At 35.4% G+C, this 19882-nt stretch overlaps 1 protein-coding gene across 1 annotated transcript in view; it reads left to right on the plus strand.

The window, feature by feature from the left end:
• LOC134652961 (uncharacterized) overlaps positions 1 to 18182 on the plus strand; it is an 84110-nt gene extending 65928 nt beyond the window's left edge. Inside the window, exons 5-13 of the mRNA XM_063508205.1 lie at positions 1371 to 1607; positions 2783 to 2889; positions 3758 to 3977; positions 4484 to 4633; positions 9515 to 9661; positions 12728 to 12889; positions 15612 to 15826; positions 15915 to 16835; positions 16924 to 18182. Of these exons, the coding sequence (XP_063364275.1) occupies positions 1371 to 1607; positions 2783 to 2889; positions 3758 to 3977; positions 4484 to 4633; positions 9515 to 9661; positions 12728 to 12889; positions 15612 to 15826; positions 15915 to 16835; positions 16924 to 17479 (2715 nt within the window). The 3' untranslated portion in view covers positions 17480 to 18182. The remainder of the gene's footprint in view (positions 1 to 1370; positions 1608 to 2782; positions 2890 to 3757; positions 3978 to 4483; positions 4634 to 9514; positions 9662 to 12727; positions 12890 to 15611; positions 15827 to 15914; positions 16836 to 16923) is intronic.
• Positions 18183 to 19882: the final 1700 nt, after the last annotated feature.

Here is a 19882-nt window from a genome sequence, read left to right on the forward strand (position 1 = left end):
GGCCATGATTATTCCGATCATGCTTCTTTAATTTAGGGTTTGTCTCAAAAATACAAAGTAAACAAACACTTCATTTGACGTGGCAAGTAGTTAATTACTTGTCATGTCAAATTAAGGTGGACGGCGTACATTGCTGCTCGGTAGGATTAAAAAAATTAATTACACCTAATTAATAACACTATTTAACAAAATGATTACCTTATACGATTTGTATGATCAGATACTATAACTGGATACATTATACGCCCGTATGGATAACACACTCTGTATAACATACACATTTGCGTTAGACTGAATTTCAATTTCATTCATTTTACGAAGTGTACAATTACAACAACGGAGTTATCGATCCTCTTGTTCAATGAACTTATCCAGTTGGCTTCGTTACTGCAAAATTGTCCTAGGTTTAAGTAAATTTTGTAGTATGTATCTAATTCGTCGTGATTTCATTGTTGATGTTTACAAAATGAAAAATATTGTTTAACAAACTGAGCAATATTATAAAAGCTTTCATAATTTGTTGTTGTTCTAAATTTTTGATGTGAAGACAGACAACTTTAAAGCAGTTATAATGTAGGAGTTTTTAATACGTTAAAAAAAGTTAGATATATTATTATAAAATTAATAATATCTAAGGTTTCACGATTTTTACACATTATTAAATTGTACACCGGGACTTAATCGCGTATCTAAGTTTTAAGATTTACCTCCGACGTTTCGAGGACGGTGTTGTCCCCGTGGTCTCGGTCTTCTCCGATATATATGTCACCGTAAAATTGTAAACACTCGTCATATTATAATCTCGCTAGTTACATTATAAACTGACGGTAGGGAGATTATAATCTAACCTAACCTAAACTAACCTACGTTAGATTATAAACTAACGGGTTCACAATCTTACGGTGTCATATATAAGGTGTCTTAAATGTAATCTGAAGGCCAACTTATTCAAAAACTCGTTTAAATTGCGAGCGTACTAATTAAGTGTATATTTTCGCACATAGTAAAGTTAATCCTTATTAATGAACAGCGATATTTATCTTCATTAAGAGTCACTAAGCATCCCTTTGTGTTTTACTGACGTGACGTAACTAACTACGTGTTTTCGCCTGTGACTCGACTAATATTTCACATCACCCCGCTTTTAACGGTTCGCTGCTTTTCCTTTATCTGCTGGCAGCAGCCGTATTATGTGCAAGGGTTGAACTTTCGATCAATTAATTAAGCCGAATAAGACCCTCGGGATTACGTTGAACTCCTAATTTCATGCGAGACCGACAAAGAATTGATTGCGAACTCGAAATTAAAATACTTTTAGAACAGTAAACAACACCAACTAATAACGAACTAACTGTCAGCCTTGTTTGTAGGGCGTTGGATACAATTTCGACTTCAAGTTAGCTTACAAGTTTCTAAGACGGAGTGAAGCGCGGTTGCGGTACGGGAACGCAACTGTGGGGGCCTGGAGGGGGGAGCGGGTCCCGGGGACCTACTGCGACCGCATACTGAGCGACTGCGACCTGCGAGCCTGCCGCATCCAGTCGCCCAACTTCCCGGGGGTGTACCCGCGAAACGCCACCTGTACATACCGCATCGAACATACCAAGGTACCTACTCGAAGCAACGAGCTTTTCTTTGTCATTGTCGACGAGTTGTTTGGTAACATGATTTTTATTTAACCGGGTGCAGTTAGGCTAAAACTAATATGCTTTTTAACTTTAGTAGTATTGCTTTTCAAATTTGCTTCTAAAATCACACATAAGCTAACTCCCAATTTACAAATAGATTGTGGCTGTTTCCAATTGTTAGTGATTTGACAACATTTTTTCTAAAAATATTCATCGGCAAAAAAACTGAATTAACTATAGTTAAATTTAAATTTTTGGGTTGGTTGATACTTAAAATTACACACATTGTTTGTATAACAGATATGTGGTAACAAATGTGTGGTTAAATGAAGTTAAAATTTTAGTATCGTCTATGGTTTATTGTGGTTTTAAATGCGTAGGCGAGCATATAAAATCTCTCATATCAGTCGAGCACGATAAGACCTAGCTATAACGATCTAATGCGGTTTTCGAACCGTCATAGACCGTACTTAAAGTTGTAAACTATGCACAATAAGTTAGTCAAATGTTGTATGTTTGTACATTTAGCGACAGTCCAATGCTAACAATCTAACATTACATGACTACAACGCTGCATACATTTTTGATGAGATCCGAAATCAAATGGCATTTGCAGCTGTATTGATTGTGTTACTTTTTGATCTCCTCAATGAAATTGACCTAAATGATAATAGCAGTTGATCCCGGTTCACATTCGAATAAATCATTGTTAATTATGATAAACGCGACAGGATTCAACTGTTACATATTTAAGCAGAAGCACACCTGAATGGGAATAATTAAAAATTACCGGGTAACCGAAACACGTTACCTGTGCTGCTGATGTGGCTGTTTCCAGTCATAATTAATATAAACTTCACACCGTACTAGACTAAAGCTCATTATAAGCAAATTTGATATCCCTAACTACTAAAATATTTTTAGTCCCATTTGTATGTTGTATAGTTATTTTATTAGTTTTGTTGTGTTTTTCTGATATAGTTTTCCTTGTATTTTAGAAGAGATTATTTCAGAGATAGTGTTAGATTTTTTAGAAAATAAAATTGTTGTATTGGGACATTTTGTATGTATTGATGTATTAAATTGCATGCATTGTAATTGCATGCAAACGGTACATAAATTGTTTGTGGTTTAAACTTTTATATGTGTTTCAGATACCATCGGATAAGCATGTTTTACTAGTAGTAAGACAAACAAACAGTCATAAAATACATATCAAAGACCAAATAGTCAAATACGATAGAAGTCAGAGGGTTTTAAAGTAAGTACTATTTGTATACATAACTAACAATGTTTTATGATTACCTACGTAGAACCTTCTCAACTTACGTGGCTTTTATTTCTTAGTTAAATAATTTTACAGTTACTTAACACGCATTTCTATTTGATAATAAAGTGTATTAGTATTAATTAGTAGTCATTTAACTGACCGATTTGAGATTTGCTGATGTAAAAAATGTAGCTTTACCACAAAATATGATATCGTTAGCAATTTCTATTATTAACTTAATTTATATCCAAAACGGGTAACGGGTAAATAAATAAACGGTTGTTTGAATTTTGACTAAACAGAATTGAAAATTAATAAGGCCACGGAACCTATACAAACAAAACGTTAAAGTACACAAGAATTTATAAATCAATAAATAAATATTCGGGAAGAATTTTACACATTTCAACTTAGCCAAACTAAGCGAAAATTATACCTACTGTTATTTGGCGACTATATACGTAACTTAATTAGATAAATACATAATTAGATACATAGGAAACATTCATAACTCAGAAACTATTCGTGAGCTATTCGTGATTTAGCTACTATTTCCAACTTTGTTAATTTAATTTCGAACTGTGACTGGGCTTTTCTAGAAATGTATCTACTAAATATTATTGATATAATTTTATGCATGTTCTCCGATTAATGTTAACATAACGAGGAAATCAAACAAATGCTATAAAAGTTTAGTTTCCGATTTACGTTAGAAAGTTACATGGCAATAGTTTTCGTATGAACTGTTTCCTAGGATACTTAGGTTGTAAGCAACCAAAAAAAAAATAACGCTGGGAATAATAAATAATGTAATGATTGAATTTTCCACCGTTGTGATGCTAAACATTTTTTTTTTTAGAATTTGGGACCAGTGCAATGTTGTCCAAGACTATCTGACAGTGTGGGATGGCCCCACTCGAGAATCACCCGTTTTGGTTCGACTGTGCGGAGGGGACGCTGTACCTGATATAATCAGCCGCGGGCCTAACATGCTATTGGAGTTCCATACATCACCATATGACAATCCGTTTCATCCAGTGCCATTGAGCTATTTACCGGGATTTGAACTTGAAGTTCAGGTAAGATTGTCAAGATATATTTTATATTCCGTTTTTAAAATTTGAAACGGTTGTATATACAGAACTGGCAGGCCAATATCGTCCAGCTGACTGGTAATCACAATCAGTGGGCCCCTTTAAGAAACTTCTTAATTTAAATTCTAAAAGAAAAAAGTCTCAATCCTGATACAAAATGTTTTTCTGCTAGATTCTCGGCATTTTGATAGAATAGTAAAATCATCTATTTTATGCACGTTTAATCGATGGTATTATCAAAATATGTATTTTAAAAGAAAATTGAACACAGTCGCATATTTTCGTTCTAAAAATTTGATTTTGAATTTTTAGCCAAACATTAATCTAAACCACCAAGTAATGATAAACAGGTTTAGCCTACTCTGCACAGGAAAATTGCACATTGTGCACTCGTTCATTTATAATCCAATCTCCCGCTAACTTATTTCCATTGCCTCATCTTTCTCGTTAGTATTCTTCGTGGTTTCAGTTGAAATATTTTTCTTTGTCAGGTGCTGTACGTGGACAAAGATTCACATTCGTACGTGCGTTTAGACGGTCGGTGCCGCTTTGTACTTCGATCCTCAGACAAAACTAGCGGAGTGCTGAGAAATCCTCGACATTCACTGCCGCCGAATACTTCGTGCGTCTACTATTTTCAAGTGAGGATCGTTAGCGTTTCTTTAAGATGTAATTATTTTTGAAAAGATCTGTCCCGCCGAGTTTGTTGCCGGTCCCATAATGGGATACCCTCCTCCAATTGAGGGGGGATTTAAATCTTCTCGGGGCAGAGGTGTAGGGTTGGAGCCGGTCTACCTAGCTTTATTTGACGTTCATAAGCGCATTGTAATTATGCCTACTTGAATAAACTATATTTTATCTTTATCTTATCTTATCTTATCTTTCGAAGATTTCTATGCTCCTTTTAATTTGGACTCGAGTTATAACTTTTTTTTTGTTTTGTTTGGCTTTCTAATTTTGTACAGCTATATTAAAACCATTGCCATACTTATCAACAAGTGGTATAAAAATGTTCAACTAACATATTTTTAGCTACGTGTAGCTTAAGGGGACGGTATATGACGTTTTCGATTTAGAGCTCACTTTGTGCAATCAATTTGTTCAAGAAATGTTTAATAACTGCATTAAATTATACGTAAATTTGTTCACGAAGAAGCCGTGTACCGGCTCTTCACGGCATAATATTTTTTATTTGCTGTAATTCTCTACAAATCGACACTAAAAGTATCCAAAAATCAAAATATGGAGTTCCGTTTGAGCAACACGCATTACAGTTTTGCCTTTAACAGTAATTGAGTTGTTGTGTGATTTTGAAAGCTAGATAACTAAACTAGCAAATTATTATCTACTTATATTTTTACTCACAAATACAACACAGAAATTCAATCCCAAATGTAAACTTTCGTACAATTTCCATACATTGACGACATCACTCAAAATTCTTCTTCGAGTCAGATGGCCGCTGGCCTTGGATCGAAGCAGACGTGTACGTCGTCGTAGCTCGTTTTTGACATTATTTAGACATTTCATCATATACGCATACGAAAATGTATACCAGTAGATAAATTGTATTTCAAAAAATAGGGTAAATAAATTTATTTAAAATTTGATTTGTTGTTATTTACAGGTCGTAACGATCGAAAACAGCAGTAAACTATCCTAAAACAATACGATTACAATTGAATTTAAGTAAGTTGTTCCTTCAAAACCCGCTTAAAATGAAAAAAGTTTAAAGACTCGTTTTACTGATTGGGATTGATTTTCATTATGCTGGTATCAATTTTGCGTCATTAAAAAAAAGTATATGACTTCTGTACGTCAATGACATTTGATGTCAATTGTAATCTTGTATTTACGTTAGAGAATAATATATATTCATTTAAATATTACTTACCTATTAATACGAAGCGTAATTCGTTTAATACCTGAAAGTCTTAGTGTCTACACCTACTTTGTTGCCGTTCGTTCCGTCTATATGTGTGCGATTACGTGCTGTTCTCAATAATCAAGAAACAAGCCATAATCTTCAAGAATAAAATAACAGCAAGACCAGCATTTAGTACTAACTAGTTTTTGCGGATTTGGAGACAAGAGATGAAGCTTACAGGCTAATACCGCTGCGGTCTGGTTATTGTTATGTGTATATATCGAGTATTATATAAATTTACTATAAAATAACAATGTTTTATTTCAATGACATTATGTGCGTAGGTATGTATGTTTCGGTGATTATAAGAATTTTGTCCACACAATAATTGTGCAAAGCAGAGACTGCATCATGCTTTCTTTACGGTATAAGCGGTATGGTACCGTTATTATTTATCAATACCGGTTCGTTTTGAAGGTAAAACTATACCGGTTGAAATACAAAGTACGGTACCGGTATAAAATTACAGCAGGGACAACCATTTTTATAGGTGTACAGTCAGCTGCAGAGAAAAGGTACGACCAGATAGATAATTGTATGCAGGGGTGTACCTTTTCTCTGCAGCTAGCTCTACCTAAACCATCATTGACCGAGCGTTGGCGAAGGTCTCCGTTTCAACTTGGGCAAAAATGCTTTCGTATGTCCGAATTCTTCTCCTTTGCATATCACATTTCTCAACTGATTCTCGTGAAAATTCGGTAGTCCGATATAATTATTCGGTTTCTTTTTTTTTTGAACAATTTAAAATAGGCAGAAATTGTCATAAAGGACTTAAGCGCCAGTAGGGTCTGTGACACTTAAGACCACTGCGATTATTAGGTACTTACTGGCCCCTATTTCACCACGACCACGGTGACAGGTGCGACAGTTGTCGACATCACTGTTGCTGACGTCACAGGCTTCCATAGGCTACGGTAACCGCTTACCATCGGACGGGCGATGTGCTTGTTTGCCACCAACATTTTAATAAATAAATAAACTCCATTATATTGCCACTAAAAAATTCTTATTTTGCGAAGCTAATGACAATTGTTACAAGAAACACGGCAACTGTATCGAAATTGCGACACAAAACTCATTTCCTGTCAAGACTTACCGAAAATTCTTTGAAAAATCTTGTGACAATTGTCACAAGATTTTTTTGCGAGAGAAATGTCTGTTTTATCCGATATAATAAAGTTTTTTTTTAATAATAGGTACAATGACGGTGGCAAACACGAATACGGCCCGCCCGATGGTAAGCGGTAACTGTATTATTAAATTGTACAAGGGGACTTAATCGCGTATCTAAGTTTTAAGATTTACCTCCGACGTTTCGAGGACGGCGTTGTCCCCGTGGTCTCGGAGAAGACTGGCTTAAGTTGACATCAGCATCTTCTAACCGCGCGAGTTTTTCGAACTACCCGCACTTGGTCTTGTTTATCAGCTTGAACGTTTTGCGGTTCCGTTGTACAATTTAATAATGTGTAAAAATCGTGAAAGTTTAAATCAGTGTTAGCGGTAACTGTAGTCCATGGATGCCTATGGCGTCAATAACAGTGATGTTTTTGTCGTACCTATCACCGTGGTGAAATAGGGGCCAGATTACGCCGCGCCGCGTGGAACGTGAGGTGCATTGGGGTAAATGCATACCATTCACTCAAGGAAAATAATCTCCCTTATAAGATCACTCGTGTGTCTGCCATTTTGTTAAAGCCAATTTTCACCGTAACTACTGGACTAGTTCAATTGAAATTTAGTACACATATGTCAAGTAAGGAAGTAGTAAGTCGGTGATCCGAAGATGAGTAACGTAAATAAATGAACTTTTAACTTTGCGGCGATTTTTGGTATCATGTGACATATCAGATATAATACATAATTATAAGTAGGTGAGCAAAAATGTACCATAACCTAACTCAGAATTGTATTACATAAATACATATACAAAAAATAGTTCAACGCCAAAAGATTAATGGAAGACTTATGTCCTATAATAGGTGAGTTGGTCTTAAACAAAAAATATGCAATAAAAATGTGTAACTGTGGAACCCATAGTGAATCCTACTCGTACATGATCGGTTTTTATATTATGTACCTATAAGATATTTTCTACTTTATACTTTATAAGTGTACCTACATAATATTTACTTATAAGCAGTTGTCACGTAAAATATTTGTAGATTTTTTTGGAAGTATGTGTCACATCATCATAATCTTCCTCGCGTTGTCCCGGCATTTTGACACGGCTCATGGGAGCCTGGGGTCCGCTTGGCAATTAATCCCATAAATTGGCGTGGGCACTAATTTTTATGAAAGCGACTGCCATCTGACCTTCCAACCCATAGGGGGTAAACTAGGCTCTTATTGGGATTAGTCCGGTTTTCTCACGATGTTTTCCTTCACCGAAAAGCGACTGGTAAATATCAAATGATATTTCGTACATAAGTTCCGAAAAACTCATTGGTACGAGCCGGAATTGCAATTCGCACGCTCTTACCGCTAGGCCTCCAGCGATTTTTTTGAAGTATGTATAGCACAAAAAAAATATTTAGAAATGTAACATTTAAGGTAGGTAATTAAAATACGGTATAAACATTATTGGAGAAGACTTGGAGGAAGTCTCATAGGGATCTACATTCGATGCGTGGAAAACAAGTTCTTTTGTCTAATTATAATCCACCGGCAATCACGCGAGCGCATAAAATGAAAATCATTTTTTTTTCACTCCCTAAATCTCCCTTAACCTAATAACAGTAAAACAAAAAATAAAATATAGAGGGTTACCAACCAGCCAAAGAATTATAAGTAGATATATGCACTTATCCCAACGCACCTCACGTTCTACTCTGCACGGGGTTCATTGCCGCTCCTACCGCCGTAAGTAACTATCAACACCTACATTATCAAGGCTACGATCGAAGAAAATCGCTTCAGCACTGAAATAATACCGGTGGAATACCGGTATAATATTTTTTATTTTAATTGTATTAATTTAATAGTGAAACAAAAGGCGAATATACCACATAAAAGTAAATCGGTAAAGATATTAGGGGTACACTAGCCAACACTGTTTCCATATATTTTCAAATTTTATTTTGTCCGCCTTAATTAAATTTTGCACCCTGCCGGAACTTTATTTATTTAAATTCTCATTTAATTGATTTTGAGCCTTATGAAAAGTCGTATAGAGTAGTAAATAAAATTTTACATCTGACTTAATGACATCTGGTTTTATTCGGTTTAACTTTAGAAAACGCGTATCTCGACAAAGCCATAATGTAGAAAATTGTCAACAACCAAATGAATTATTAGAATTTAAATACGTCACGTGTGACATGAACAGACAAGGAAAGCAAGATTAAATGTATTGTTTCTCTTTCTTCTTTCAATGGAACGCTTTTCCTAAAAGGAGGCCACTAAACTCAAAACGCTATCTTAAAAAAAAACTTGATGGGTCAGTGACCTGTCCCAGTAAAGTGAGGTAGTGTGCGTGAAGTGCGCTTGTGTGTGAAATGGGGTAAATTGACAGAATCTGAAAATTTACCCACCTCTACCGTCACCTTAACTACATCCTACAAGCAGAAAAACGGCTATATATTTCCATAAATTTTAGGGTCGACCCAACGAGATCGTGTGGGTGTCTTTCGTCAAGTACCATTCAGCAGGCACTGAACCCGCAGGATTTGACCAGCAGAAAGACTGTTCCTCGCAGCTGACTATTTGGGATGGGGCTGCGCCTGATGCCGATCTTGAGAGAAAGGTATTTAAAATATATTTTTTGAACTATTACATATCAGAAAAAGGTATTCAGAAGAATATAAAGTTAGTAAATAAAACAATATCAATAAGTATTTAGAGTTATTAGTACATATTTTAATTTATAGAAATGTCACTGAGAAAGCGTAGAACTATGAAAATAAACGTAATATTAATGCGTAACAGTTTAACATTATTAGGTGACTTCATAATAAATGACACTCTGGATGTATTTAAATGGTTTAATTCATTGAATAATTTTACGGTTTAGACTCACTTGTTTCAATAAGTCACTCGCGCGACATGTTTCGCGGTACGCTATACACGGCCGTCGTGAACGCTGCTCGCACTGTTAGTGCTTGAGAAAGGAGACCTAGGTTCTCCGAAACATGTCGCGCGAGTGACAACAAGTGAGTCTAAACCGTAAAATTATTCAATGTTAGTATGTCTCACAACAGTTTAAATTCGGTTTAATTCATGTTTTTAAATTTCGTTTAACGAATGTTTTTATATATTGATTAGTTCTTAGCTCTTCCTTACTGTCTCGCAATTCAATGAAGTTTTGTAATTAAAATTGTATACGACGTCCATTATTTATACATGATATATAGGTACACAGGTACTTTTGGGCATGAATAACGTAGGTACGTATTAAAGTTGCTATTTCATATATTCGTGCTTCAATACATTTTTCATCGAACTGCATAGTTTATAAAGTAATTTACGGAACTATTTATTATAACAGCAACTCAACTATGAAAAATATTTCACAATCAATTTCGCAGAGAGGTTAAAAACTTTTTAAAATAAAAACAGCAATCAAGTACACTTCGCTTCAACTTTCATAGCCACAGTGCCTTCTTCGTAGTTCGCAGAACTTTATTAAAAGTTTAATTTAAAAAGATTCTTCCCTACTTTTTAATGTTTCTGATTTAAAATGCTCTTTTTACGGTGACCTACTATGATAAACTTGAACTGCAATTAGATAAAGTCCATGAATTCTATTTTCTTGTATTTTGTTTTCTTAGTATTTTACAATATTCTCACTATAGAATCTAGAGTAAAATTTTAGTATCTAAACTCTAGAGTCTAGATACTAAAATTTTCGTTCCAAGGTAAAAAGCAAAGAAAATATGACTATCATGTGATAAATTACTGTCGTATTACCTACTTATTCAAAATACATAACTAGTTTTAAAACATCAAAAAGGTAGAATGCAGATACCTACCAGATTATAAACAAACTTCGATCAACACGGAAGGGATGCGGCATTCGCACTATTTCCCCTCTGCCTAGGTACAAGATCAACTGATCTAGCGCGGGTAATAAAACTAGTTGCGCTCGGATTTTAAACTAGACCGAGTCCAGACGCGCGAGTGAGCACAGCAGCAGAAAAAATGCCTAATTGCTCTGTTTTTTGTTGTAAAAAGAGGTCGGGGACATAAAATTTACAAGAAGAAGGTGTTACATTTCACATGTAATATTTTTTTTACATGTCATACGTTTAATTACATTTAAACACAATTATTATATTTTAGTCTCATGTAATTGCTGGATTTATCGATTTTTCTCGCCCAGTACAAATTGCGGATCGGTCGAGCGACAAATCCGACTTCTCATCTCTCAGAAAACGATAAAATTCTTTGACGAAAATGTGTTAGTGTGCGTGTTGTGACTAGGGATTGCTCCTGGTACTGAGTTTGTATGGCGAGAACCGGGAATTCCCGGTTCTCGCCATACAAACTCAGTACCGGGAGCAATCCCTAGTTGTGACACTTGTGACTCGTCCGTACACAAAAACAGATCGAGGTGTGCAAGATTTGTCTGTGTAGGGTGTCATTTTCTATGTATTTGTGTCGTCATTACAGATTAGATTTTGTATGTAAGTGTGTGAGAAGTACGACTGTGTGCACGTTCCCCCCCGCGAAAAATGGCAGAATGATTTGAATGTCAAGATATCGCTTGGGCCTATCCCTTCCGTGTCGGAAGCCCGTGTTGATCGAAGTAAACAAAAGTTCAAATAGGAATAGAATCCTTTTTATTTATCTTCACTTGCAAAATAATCGTATCCTAGATTGTAATTAGGTATTTATACTTTTACAAAGCATAAATTTTAACCAATGTAAAAAGTTTTCCAACGTGTAGGGTAATGAAATGTGGATTAACTTAACCGTAGAAGCGGAACTTTCGCACTGCGCAAGACTAAATGCCATGGATACAAATACAGAAGCGATATAAAATTGGGTAGCGTTCTCACCGCCTTTATTCGTACCATTTCACTTTGCCAACTACCTCCCCACTTGACGTCGGGAGCCAAACATTAATTTTCTTTAATGTGTCTGAGCACTTTTACCGACTCCTCTACCAACTGCAGTGCGGTGTTTCGTTTCATTCATTTGCTATTCCTCTGGCTGCATTAAGAATAGATAAACGGCTTTGAGTCAAGTCATTTACTTGGTAGTTTAATAAGAAGAAGTTTTTTGCGTCGTAAATAACTCACTGGGGCGTTACTTCGTTTAAGAGTCTATTAAGATGGTTACGAGTACAGTTACTTACACATTCGGTCGGCATTCCATGCATTAAGGTAATAATAATGTACGCAGCAATTTGGCAGAAGGAACCGGAGCCACGACGTCTTTAATGTTTTAAAGAGCAGTTAGCTGGGAGTCCTTACGACTGTGATTATTGCTTGACTTTTAGCTTTTTTACGGACTTGACACATTAAATGCGCAAGCTTTTAATAGCATTATTGTCGTTAAGGATACATTACGGATAGGATAAGGTTTTTGAGTTTAAGAAAGTGTGGTTATTATTACCCATCTAATCAAAAACCTACCTGATATTAAACGTTATACAAGCCCAACAGATATTGTGAAATGATATTGTGTACCTACCTACCTATAACACTTCTTACCCAGTAGCTATGTTATTACAATAATATTATACAGCTGGGTTTATAATATTTTTATTATAGTTACTTACCATCTTAATCAGCGAAAAAGTTGTTAAAGTTTCCTACAAGACGCGATTCAAAAGCCCTCTTCGTGCTAATACGATTTACTTCCACAGCTGGACATGGCGGACAAGCGTTCGTTGCTGGGGTCGTTCTGTCGCGAGGAGTCGCCACGACTCTGCGACCACGCACTTTTATCAAACGCAACACGGGCCACTCGGCCTTGCGCTCCGTCTGAGAGCTACATCACTACGGGCCCGGCACTTACGATCCTGCAGGTAATTATTTGAGATGGAAAAAAAAAACCGTGCATGCGTGACATGTTTGTCAGTTTTTCTAAAGAATATTTTTTTATTCGACTAAAAAACGATATCAAATTTTCGATGTCAGACGCTTGTATATACAGTGTGGAAAGATAAGTCGGGCCCTGGAGGGAAACTACCTTAAATCCTTAAGCTGGTTCATTTTACTTAATGGAGGCATTCCTTTATTTTTAAAAAGAAACAAAACAGCAATAAAACGGATAATTCGAATACATTATCCGTTTTATCCGGATAGTCAAATAATAAATATTCGAAATATCCGGATACGAAAAAGATTCCTTTGTAGTTAAGTATAATATAAATAAAATACAGCGTAGACATACTACATTAGATTCTAATTTTATTTTATTTTTTATTTTTAAACATGTTTACATGACTTTACAGCTAAACCAATGCGTCAATAAGACATACAAGTAGGTTACTAATTTATACAGGGTATCTTAAAGCGAATAGAACTGTCTATTTCTAAGGAAATAAAACACAACGGCACATCGCTTAAACGCTCACACTACGGTTTCTTATTATCTAGCAGTGTTTCCTTGTTAATTGTAAGACGTACCAAATGAATAGTTTCCATTTACGCCTCGCAGCTTCTTGTTTGCAACGAGATAATTATTTCTTAACAGTATATTGCTTGCCGCGCACACGTTGACTTTGCCTCGCTTCCTTTTACAAGTTCAATGCAAAACGCACTTGGAAACATTCTCGCCTATTGTCAGCGCAAGTCTGTAGGAGTAATGCTAATTGGTGTAGATTATAGTACATTATGCTGGGAAGCTGTCGCTATAACAATACGAGTAAGCAGTAAAATATTTGGGCGACAAATTATGACGAGGCGCAATTTAGATAGGACATATTGGCACAATGTAGACGGCAATTGCACGTTATCCCGAGCAATTTAACGTATTGCAAGAATAAGGTATGTAACTTACAAAAGGAACAACTGTTTAAAAAAATATTACACCCAAGGCCAAAAGTATGGAATCATGGTTGTTTTCTTTGTTGTAGGTATATTTGAATTCTAAATTTTACATTAGGCAGCCCGAAAATAATAAAAAATACAGGATAAATATCAAAACATCCTAAACTATTATTAAAAAGTAAATATGTAGATAGGAAAATGTTATAATACCCTTTTAATTAACACATACTTTTAACAAAATGTTTAACTGGCTACTATCATAGCCAGCATTTGAGTATTTTACTTGTATAATGTTGTATTATTGTTTTAACCATTTTTTTTATTAAATTGTCAATGTGTAGTATACAGTCCATCGCTTAAAAAAAAACACATTTTTCTACTGTAATACAAGCTTGTTTCCATACTTTTGGCCGGGAGTGTATGTACTCTTTTTATTTATAGATGAAACTTTTTAGAGCCTCGTTAAAAGGCCAGCCGTTAAGATTAGTTATATTAATAATAAATTACTCTGGGTTTAAACTTTGTATTTCTGACAAAGTATTTTTACTTTAGGCAGAATTAACTCAAACTAGAACCCAAATAGAAAACAATTTTACACTGTTTCCCACGTCTACACATCTCTGTAGCATCGAATCGATGTAACTGTTCACAAATCTGTGGAAATAACAGATATGCTAGAAGTGATATATACCTAAATGCACTCGGACTATGATGAGCAGGTATATAATAAGCATATAAGCTTGAAGCGCTCCATATAAGTTTCTAGCTCCGGTCCAAAGGGTATTTAGCTAGATTTTTCCATGAAACATTGACCTGGAACATAGATAAGTCACGCGCGCGCAAAGCATTGCATTTGCCATTGTGAATAATGCAAGCACGTGCTCCACTCCGGGCGTGATAGAATGCTCCGGTGTTGTCGCGTTATTGCGCGAAACACTGTAAGGAGCTGAAGTGTACATGCATTCCGAAACATTCCCGTAGACATTTCAAATGCAAATCAGATTCGGTGAGGCATAAGAACAAAGGCTTGATTTAAATTTGTTATGTAGCATTTATGTTCCTATTCGATTTGAATTTACTTCCATGTCGAACAATAATTATTTTAGTTAAATACATTTAGTGCAGAATTAACCATTAAACACGACTAGTTTATATAATTAGAGGCAGGAAAATCGCACAAATACTTGTTCACACAAGTATTTTGAAGGATCCCTCGCTTCAAATTCAGAGGTCGAATTAAAATGAAAAGCGTTTTAATTGGCTGCATAGAGCCGGGCAGCGGCTGAATGAGTTGATATGCTCACGCTAGTATGGAGTGAAGAGCAATCCTATTTATAGTCGCATGACTGGCCTACGTTGCTTTTATAATAATTAAATAACTAACATTAGTATTAGTATTCTGCGTGAGTGCATTTTGAATACACGAAAGCCCGAGTTAATGTAGGAAACCTGGGCTTAAGCAAGTTGTTAAAGTCACGAGTTGAGAACTGCTTTATTATTCAATATTAAATTCAACAGAGGAAGGACTGAGGCAAGTTCCTTAACTAAATATTTGAAGTTTTACTACACCGCGTCGCCTTGTGTCATGTTAAAATCAACCTTGGTGACTGATACTACCTTTCTACAAGTGTAATGTAACACGGGACATTTGCATACACGGATGCGGGATACATGATAATGTATCGAACACTTTGTCATTGAATTACACAATACGGCGCTGTCGAGCGGAGTACCTAATCATGTCTTTTCCCTCAGGAACTCCGTCAAGGATCGGCGTTGTACCCCGTCTCGTTTCTACTCCGGTATGAATTCGTGGATGTGAGCGAGCAAGGGCAGCCGTTGGTCGATTCTCAGTCAGCCTGCGACAGAATTTTCAAATCCGCTCAGACTTATTCCGGAAGATTTCAATCTCCGAGAGCTATTTTCTATTATGGGCGAGGCGGTGCACAGAATCTCACTTGTATCTTAAGGTAATGTAAATATTAATAACAAATAATATTAACACGTATTATATGACACAGAACATAATAATATATTCACATCAAACATTGTTTACAGATTCGAAGCAAAACCCGGAGAAAGAATACAATTAACCTTTACTAGTAGTTACTTCGGGAACAAACAATGTAGTACATACAAAGACTCCCGGGCAGGCCGCTGGAAATGTGATAGGCCTGCGAAAAGAACAATCGGAGGCGAAGGGTTCGCTCAGATTATTATTACCGAATATCCTTGGGAAAGAGTGCCTATTCAAAGGGATTGTCTTTGTACAAATCGATCTGAACCCTTAACTATACATACTTTGACTGCTCCAGTTGTAGAAATCAACTTTACCGTGACAATGATGAATATAACAGAAGATTACGACGATTTTACTTTTGAGGGTGAATATAAATTTATTCCTAGTGGACCTGGCGATGAAACAGTATGTTCATCCGGCTGGGGGGAAAGAAAATTAAGAGGAAGCAGTGGAGAAATAAGATTATTTGACAAAAGACAAACTCCATCAGCGCCGGAAATCGTTGGGGATAGGCACGTTATATCAGAAAGTGTTAGAGCAGAAGTATCATGTGTTCATAGGCCTTGGCTAATAGAACCAGGTGGAGATGAAGTGACTCCTGTGCAAGGGAGATATTTATACATAAAAGTACCAGGGTTTGAGGTGACGACAGCCAAGTCATTTTGTCGTACTCCTAATAGACTGTTTATTTATGAGGCCCGGGACACTTCGCAACCGATCGAAGTGTGTCCCGATGGGCCGAACTTCATTGAATTGTTTTCACCTGGATGGAAGTCAGCTCAAACGCCTTTGGAAACATCGCTGAAGCCACATGCCCGAAGCTATGTTATTGATTTTCTGCAACATGAGCCAGCAGATTATTCAATTAAATGGATAGAGGTCATGAAACAGCCATTATTTGAGCACGATCCCGATTCAAATATTATGCCTAGTTCTGTCACATTGGATTGTCGATATAAGTATGTATAAAATTTTCTACCTATCTTTGTATTTTAGTTTTACTACGTTTAAATGGTAATTATTAAAAAACTTTTCTATTCTTCGCAGCTGTCCGGAGCTCAACGCTTGCATTCCTTTAACTTTATGGTGCGATGGTAGTCCTCACTGTCCATCAGGGTACGACGAAGATGATTCAAACTGTTCATTCCGCATATCCTTGCCGCCACCGTACATAGCCGCGGCCGCCGGCGTCGGTCTTTTGCTTTGTGCTATCATAGTAGCATTATGTGCATGCCGGAGGCGTCGAAGAAAAGACAAAGAGTTTAAAGCTCGATTAGACGGCGCGTTACCTCCAGAAGAAAGACCTTATGATCGCGCTAAAACCAACGGTGTTCCTGAAGCTACGCGGCAATACGCGACCGTGCAGAAATACGCAACTATAGATAAGTATAGTTTGAGTCAAAAGTATTGTGCGGGGTTGAACGACGCAAGATATTACGACGAGGTAGCACAAAGGGATAAGCTTGCAGATACAAGGTACGCTAGTTTAGGTCGCGCCGGGCGAGGCATGCGCGTCGACAACGAAAGAGGCAACGGCGGCACGGGCTCGAGACGGGCCATGCCCGATCTAGGGTATCCCGATCTCAAGGATGGCTTCTGTTGACCCTCCCCGGATCTAATAGAAACTACTGTATAGTGCAAATACCAGATTTTGTTTAGGAAATGAATGTGTTTGTGTAAAATTAGAGCGAAGACTGATTTGGCCAAAGTGCCTCTTTAATACTTGGCGAAACTTTAAAGAAATTTGATCACTAGTACTATTGGAATCCCCCTAAAACAAGATACTTACTGTTTTTTTTACATGACATGTAATCTATTTGTATAATTCTAGTGATGTAATGATATTAATAAAGTGTAAATAATCCTTAACTGATTGCCATACTATAATTGTATTAATTAATTGACATGTTTCACGCAAATATAGTAGTAATTAACAATGGATCGTGCAATAGAATTAATGAATAAATGTATGTCTCATAAGTCTCACTACAAGTCCTGGAATCGTAAAAACTGATATTTATTTTAATTTGAAGATCCTATAGAATTGTATACCCAAATAACATATCTAAATGTATATAAAAAGCTTGACAATACAATTTTAAGATACAATTTAAACACTGTATTTATTGTATTGAAAAGTAACTAGGCATGTCAGAGAAAAATGAGTGAAAGAATATCGTGTGTAAAAGAATAAAAAAGTAATTTAATATTTAGCATGGAACATTCTAAAATATAATCACGAAATAAATTTTTACCTTGAACTGAGGTAACGTTCATTATTTTAAAATGTCATTATTCTCTATGTTTTAGCCTCTAACGTTAAAAACTTTGTAAATTTACAATATTTCATAATTCTAGTTTTTTTTTATAGTAATGTGGACTTTTATTTTACTATTTCCAAAAAAAGGAAATTAAATAAAAAATAAATTGTAAATTTATAAAAACTGTTCAGTGGGTAAACAGATATTGTTATTGAATGTGATTATTGATTTAGATATGGGAAAAACATAAAAAATGTGGATAAAGTGACCCCAATCTAAGATATTTTAAATAGGACCTGCAGAGCTTACTCAATTGTAGAATCAAACGCAATCCATAAATATGTATGTTACCTTTAGTTACACATTTATGGGTTAAAAAAGCATACAGCCGAAGACCCGACTATCGATAAGTACTTAAAATCTTTCAGAATATTATTTTGTGAATATCTTCGCTGCGTGAATGCAGATAAGCTTTAGAACTCGTGTATAGTAATAATGCTCATTTTGAAAAAGTTATACCCTTGGTTAATTAATTTTAGTATGATGAAATAAAATCGTTTTTATACTGAACTTTTGATTTAGTGCAGTGCAACACAAACGCCGAATTTTATTGGCGTAATACTAAACTTTGCTACTATTCCGTTATCATTTATTATGAACATTGTTTGAACAGAAAATAAAATGTTACTTACTCATACACTAGAATTATTACTCACTATTTGGATAGCATCACAGCAGTAACTGTGTTGCTACTGTAATAAATAAAATATAAAATGAAATGTGATATAGAATGTAAAAATGTTAGATAAGCGTTCACAAACTGTATAACTTAATGTTAAGATAAATATTTTCCCGTGTACAATATAGTGGTAACATTAAGTATAACAAAACAATTGTGAATAAATTATTGACTAAGATTTTTAAAAGTCTGTACTTATTTCACGGTAAAAGGAAAATTAAAGTCATTTCTAAAAATTACAATGAAGGTTTTTTTCAAATACCTGACCAGAGTATGAAATACAACCTGGAATCTTTTCCTTCAGAATTGATTGTACCGATATATTGGTTATGCTACAAAAATACAAAAGAAAAAAAATGTTATTCGAGATAAACTGTAAATAAGTATAGTATTTATTTATTATGATTAACTAAGTAATATTTATAAAAGGGAGTTTAATTTAATTAAAATTATAGGTACCTAAATCAGCTTAATTACCTATAATTTAAATTCAATAATTGTACGATAAAAATTATTTTCGTTACACTCACTAGCTTTTCCGAACAAGGTTTAGCACATCAAAATAACTTACTTATTAATTGTTAAACAATCTATGAAAATTTTACAGCCTTGGTAATAAAACACAAAAGAGGGTAAGTTATGAAAAAAAAAAGTTTATTCATGGCAGTGACATATTTTTATTTGGTACACAAAAAATGGGGGTCATTAAACTGCCGGCTGAGGGGTGGCAAATAGTACCCTCCGACGAGACCTCATGTTTGTACATTGTGTTATTATCTTTATTTCACTTGACAAAAGGTAGGTTTTACATTAGCTGAATGAAGCGAGATACGAGATAGGTAAGTGAAATATTTTTATTTGTCGCGTATATTTAAATTAAATAACTGGACTTTAAGGCACTATAAGAAAATAAACCGTTGAAAAAAGGAATTTTCCATTTTGCGGTTGTATGGAGATATGCAGTAAGTAAAAGTACAGTTTAGATAGGTACTTACATAGTGTGACT

This window comes from Cydia amplana, chromosome 12 (genome assembly GCF_948474715.1).
Source record: "Cydia amplana chromosome 12, ilCydAmpl1.1, whole genome shotgun sequence".
Lineage (NCBI taxonomy): Eukaryota > Metazoa > Arthropoda > Insecta > Lepidoptera > Tortricidae > Cydia > Cydia amplana.